Genomic DNA, 5,372 nt, shown 5'->3' on the forward strand with positions numbered 1-5,372 from the left:
TTTCTTACCAGGCCAGGCAGGCACCATGGAAACTTTCTGAGTTCCACTGAGGAGTCTCTGTGGCCACAGGAGACCAAGTGGCGACCTTCCTGTCCTGGGGTGGCTCTGCTGTGGTCATTCTGGTCGCCTGGCCAGTGCTTCCAGTCCCTCCCTGGGCTGCCTGCAGACTGCTGGGGATGGAGAGAGGGAGGCCTTCAAAGCCAGGCACAGGGCTGCTGGGCAGCCCAGGAATGGGCCCGCGTTCACGGTCTCAGCACAGCAGCCCCCAGACTGGTCCATGGCACAGAGGTCCAAGGCTGGCAGTGCCACCACGACAACAGGGTGGGGGCCTGCATAAAACTAAGGGGTCCCCACATGCAGCACAGGCATGACTTTACTGACCTTTCCCCTCAACAACCCTGCCTGGAGGCCCCACTGCGCTCAGGGACCAAGCCCAAGGGGCAGCGCTGCTCTGACACCTGCCCCAGCAGCCAGGCTAACAGCGCTGCATCAGACATGGGCTGGTGCGGGGGTGCGCAGTAGGGGGAGGGGTGCAGAAACGTGACCCTGGATAAAGGGTCCTCCCTCAGAGCACTTCCAGAGTCCAGGTGCACACGCGAGCACACTTACACCTGGGAAATCGCAGGCTGTGCTGAGCCGTGCAGAGAAGGGCTCGGCCTCAGAATGGACCAGAATGTCCTGAACCAGGAAAGCTGGGCCCGGGGCACCCAGGCCCCCCACTAACCCACCAGAGAGGGCCACTGTCCTAACTGTGGAGACAGGATGCCCACTGGCCCCATGTGGTCAGAATAGGGCGCACACGCTTTTACAAAACACTCCCAAACACTCCCGTGGGGATTCAGGGCAGTCTCAGCCCACAGGTAGGGAGCGCGGGGAGAGCACGGGGCTCAGGGAAACCTCAGGAAGAAGAGGGGAGCAGCTTCTCCAGGGCCTTCTTCTGTTTCTCTGTGGCGGCGGCCAAGGCCTCAGCCAGTTTCTCCTCGGGCATCATGTTGAGCACCTTGAGGGCGAAGAGGAGCTGGTACTTGGCTGTGCTGATGAAGGCGTTGCTCAGGAAGTTGGGCAAGCCACCCACGCGGTCCTTCTGCGTGTACAGTGGGACCCGCACGAGCCCCAGCACCTGCGGAGGAGAGCGGGGTTGGGGCCCACAGTGAAGGCAGCCCTGGCAGAGGGCCTGGGAGCATGAGGCCAGGAGAAGGCAGCCTGGCGAGGTCTGGTAAGGCAGAAGCCAGCCGGCACCCCAGGAGCAGGGCAGCCTCTCCTTCCCAAGCGAGTTTCAAGGCCACCCCCATGCACTCCCCACGCCCCATGCTGCTCCTTCCTCCCAGTGAGCCCCACTGCTCCAGTCACCCCCGGTCTCACAGACTGACACCTACAAAGGTAGAGCCTTCATCCTCCCAGGCCCACCGAACCCCGCCCTCCTAGCCTCTCAGCCCCGGGACCGACCCTGCAGTTCTGTTCCCCACTTCCGCCCCGCACCCCAGCCCCCCCCACCGATCCCACTCCCAGGATTGGCAATGGCAGGCAGCAAGGCAGATGGAACACAGCCCCGAGGGAGCCCCAGCCCCGACCCCAGGCCCCTCTCCCCGCCCCGATGCCGGACAGCGACACCCCACCCTGCCCGGCCAGGGGACCTCAGGGGGACGTGTTACCCATCGGTGCCTTCCGCGGGGCCAGAGCCAAACCCCGGGGCGGGGGGCAGGGCCCGGGCGGCGGCCCCACCTCCAGGCCGTGGTCGCGCGAGTGCACCGCGCTGATCTCCACGGCGTGCAGCTGCTCCAGCGTCAGCTGCCGCGCGTACAGGTGCGCCACGACGCGGTGCGGGCCCTCGGTCAGGTGCGAGCTCAGGTAGTCGGCCTCGGTGAGGCGCAGGCAGCCCAGGCCCAGGCCCAGCACCCGGTTCAGTCCGTCTTCCAGCGACCAGAAGCGCCGGTCCACGAAGCCCCCGGGGAAGCCCAGCAGCCCGTCGAAGCGCATCTGCATCTGCAAGGGAGGCCCGGTCACCGCGCCGGCCCCGGGGCGCCCCGGCCCCGACCCGCGCCCGCCGCCGCGTCCTCACCAGCACCGAGAAGCGCATGGGGATGCGGCCGAAGAGCTGCCCGGGGTTGGCGGCGTACAGCATGGCGTGGCACGAGTGGCTCCAGCCCGGCCCCAGGCGCATGGCCTCCACCCGGCTGATCTGCTTCAGCTCCGGCACCGCCGGCGTAGACATCTTGGCACTGCCCCCGCCGCCGGCGCGCCGCCCCTTAAGTGCATGCGCGGGCCCGCCCCCGCGGCGCCCCGCCAATCCCCGGGCGGCGGCGCGGCCGGGACACGCCCCGCGGCCAATCGCTGGCGCGTGCCGGGCCGACCCCACCGCGGCGCTCGGACGCGTCGTTGCGAAGCAGGAGGGGCGGTGTGCAAAGGGGGCGGGGCGACCAAGCACCAATGGCCGCGCACCCTGAGCGGAGCCCCGCCCACGAGCAGCGGAAACCACAACGCCCACAATGCAACGCGCCGGGGAGCGGGCGGGGTCAGCGCGCTCACGTCACCCTGAGCGGAGTCGACGCTCCGCCCGCCCCGCCCACCCCGGCCTCGCCGTCGGGGGCACGCGGGTCGCTCTGCCTGCGCCTGCGCCTGCGGCCGCGGCCAGGACTGGGGGGCCCGGGGGCCGGGGGGCCGGGGGGCCGAGGGCCGGGGAACGGGAGGGCCGGAGCAGGTCGGCGCCCCAGGCTTCCTCCGCCGAGGTGCCGTGGGAGGAAGTGGGGTCTCCCCAGGAACCCGGCAGCAGCCTGCGCCCCGAGGCCCACCCCGCAGCCGCTGTCGGCGCCAGAGCCCCGCGACTCCCCGCGCACCCGCCAGGTTCCGCGGAGACCCCTTCCCGGTGCTGCGCTGGAGACGACGGTCCGGCGGCCCGCGAGGCCCGCGCACCGCCCCAGGGAGGGCCCGGGGCCCGCTGGCCTCGGTGGAGGCCGTGCCCCTTGCTCGGGCCGGAGGAGCCGCCGCCCCCGCAGGCCGCAGCGGCCCCAGCGCTGGAGGGCGACGGCCGCGGGCGCGAGGGCGCCAGGGCCCCGCTTCCGCAGCAGCTCCTTGGGGTCCCCGCGGTGAGGTCCCGTGGGACTCGGGCCGTGGGTGCACAGCCGCGGGCTCGGCGGACCACAGCAAGGGAAGCCCGGTTCCAGGGCAGAGAGCCCCGGGGTGGGGGGGCAGAAGGCATGGGGCGAAGGTCCCTGTACGGACACTGATGCAGGAGCGGGTCGGCCTGGGGAAGAAGAGCGGAGGCTGGCCCAGCGCAGCCAGGCCTGCGGCTCTGCTCACACCGGGACCCCCAGCAGACGCCAGCTGGGCAGCTGCTGGCCGGGGCAGGGGCTGGGACGGCTCCACTGCCGAGCGCTGCTGGGAGAGCTGCATTTGCCAAGGAGCCGAGGGCCCGGCTGGCGCGCAGTGGCGGAGCCCCGCTGTGCTGGGTGTTCTGGACCCAGGTCCGAACCACTGGACAGCTCTCCACTCTTGTGGACAGTGGGCTCACTCCTGCCCCCGGGCTTTGTGTTTGCTGTGCCAGCTGCCTGGAGCCAGCCAGAGCAACCTGCCAGCTCCTCTGGGGCATGACTGAACCATCTCATCTCATCATCTCCCTGCCTTGTCACCCTGACATTCCTCCTGACACCAGATCTGGGGGACCGGTGCCACGGTGACTCAGGCTCAGCTTCCCAGGCCTGGGCCTTGTGCCCTCCATCGTCCCCAGCACAAAGCGGGTGCTCAGCCAACATCTGCGCGAGGCTCACCAATGGAGCTGGGGGCTGCGGCCACACAGGAGGCACACGCTGGGGCTCCTGAGGCCAGCTGGCCCTGGGGTCCCTTCTGCTTCAACCCAAGCAGCAGCTGGACGATGAGTGCCGGTGACGACCGGCCACTCGCTCACGTGGCTCCCACACTGCCCGCCCCCACCCATTGCCACCCGCTTCGCTGATGCTGCCCTGAGGGGTCACAGCCAGCAGCCCCAGCGAGGCGCCTCCTGACCAAGAAGCAGTAGAGCTTCACACAGCAGCAGCCATGCATGGAGGGAGGCGCAGACACGATAACGCTGCGTGATTTTATTACTACAAATATACAGTAAAAACGGACAAAAACCAGCCAACCAGAGTACGTCAAATGACAGCACACATATGACCAACACAGGCCGGTCTGCAGCCCGCCCTCCCAGCAGGGCAGCACCGCTGCCCACGGCACATGGGCCCTGGCAGGAGAGCATGGGTGCCTGGAGGGAGGCGGCCGCGGCCCATGGCGGGCAGCGGGAGCACTAGACAGCTGCTCACTGCTCAGCCCCGTCGTGCCGGGCCGCTGGCCCCAGTGCCGCCCTGCTGCTGGCACGCCGCACTGACGCTGCCCGCCCAGGCCTTCCAGCAGGGCCAGCACCTGGGACGGGGTCCCTCCACCTCCCAGGCCAGGCACCCCTTTGCTTTGTTGCTCAGTTCTATCTTTAAAAAAGACGAGGTTGCCTCAAATGGGACTTGTCTCCCCAGTGGGCTGTCAGGCCCTGATCCCCCCACCCCAGAGAGCTCCTTAACAGGGGCCCCGACAGAACAAATCAGAGAACTGCAAGGTGATGTGAAATGGCAGAGAGGGGAGGGGGCGATTCAGGCCCCGCCTGGGCAGGTGGCCACCAGCACCGCTGCCAGGGGGGTACCCTCCACCCAGGGGTGTTGGCCCGCAGCAGAACCCCTCTGAGCAGGGGCAAGGCTGCAGTAGGGCCCTGTCCACACCTCTGCCTTCGCCTCAGGCCAGGCCCTGGGGTACACCACAGGCCGTCCAGGGCGCAGGCGGGGCTGGGGGGCGGGGAGGGGAGCAAGGGCGGGTTGTGGAGCGGGAGAGGGGCAGCAGCGGGGAGCCAAGGCCTCAGCACAGCCACCGCAGAGGGCTCCAGAAGCAGAGCCAGCCACGGCGGGCATGCCTGGGGGAGGGGCAGGCACTTTTCCTTCATTGGCTGCAACTCAGCCGGTGTCCTCGCCTCCCAGCAACAAGCCCCCACAGCTGGGCTGTGAAGACACCGCTTCACCCGGGGAATTGTCTCCTGCCAGCGTGCTGAGTTCCTGGGAGGGGGTCAACCTTCTGGCCGCGCCCGCCTGAGCTGGCAGGGATTGGGGAAGCCTCAGCGCGACACTGGGACTGGACGCTGTCCTTCATCTTGTACCATTTACAAACACATCAACCGTTGCAAGGGGTTCGTCAGAGGGGTCGGCCCACTGTGCTCCTCAGTCAGGGTCGCCAGGGCCCCGGGAGCCAGCGGCACGCAGGGCGTGCAAACGGGAGAGGCTGGGGGCGTGCTAGAGTCTGGGCAGCCCCTCGGAGAGTCTGAGGAGCGGAGGGCTCCAGCTGCCAGCAGGGCCAGGCTC

At 68.9% G+C, this 5,372-nt stretch overlaps 1 protein-coding gene across 4 annotated transcripts; it reads right to left on the bottom strand.

Annotated features, from left to right (window-relative positions):
* Window positions 1–898: 898 nt before the first annotated feature.
* On the bottom strand, window positions 899–2,227 carry NUDT16L1 (nudix hydrolase 16 like 1; the record flags this gene model as incomplete). Of its 4 annotated transcripts, none has more annotated exons than XM_084251335.1 (3): window positions 899–1,120; window positions 1,723–1,983; window positions 2,060–2,227. In XM_084251335.1, the coding sequence occupies 3 exons, from the start codon at window positions 2,210–2,212 to the stop codon at window positions 899–901; spliced, it is 636 nt and encodes a 211-aa protein (XP_084107461.1). The 4 variants fall into 4 exon arrangements, with proteins under 4 accessions (XP_084107461.1, XP_084107462.1, XP_084107463.1 ...); XM_084251336.1 differs by having other exon boundaries at window positions 1,723–1,977; window positions 2,060–2,212; XM_084251337.1 differs by having other exon boundaries at window positions 899–1,000; window positions 2,060–2,212.
* Window positions 2,228–5,372: the final 3,145 nt, after the last annotated feature.

Source organism: Talpa europaea, assembly GCF_964194135.1.
Source record: "Talpa europaea genome assembly, chromosome: 12".
In the NCBI taxonomy this organism is placed as follows: Eukaryota; Metazoa; Chordata; class Mammalia; order Eulipotyphla; family Talpidae; genus Talpa; species Talpa europaea.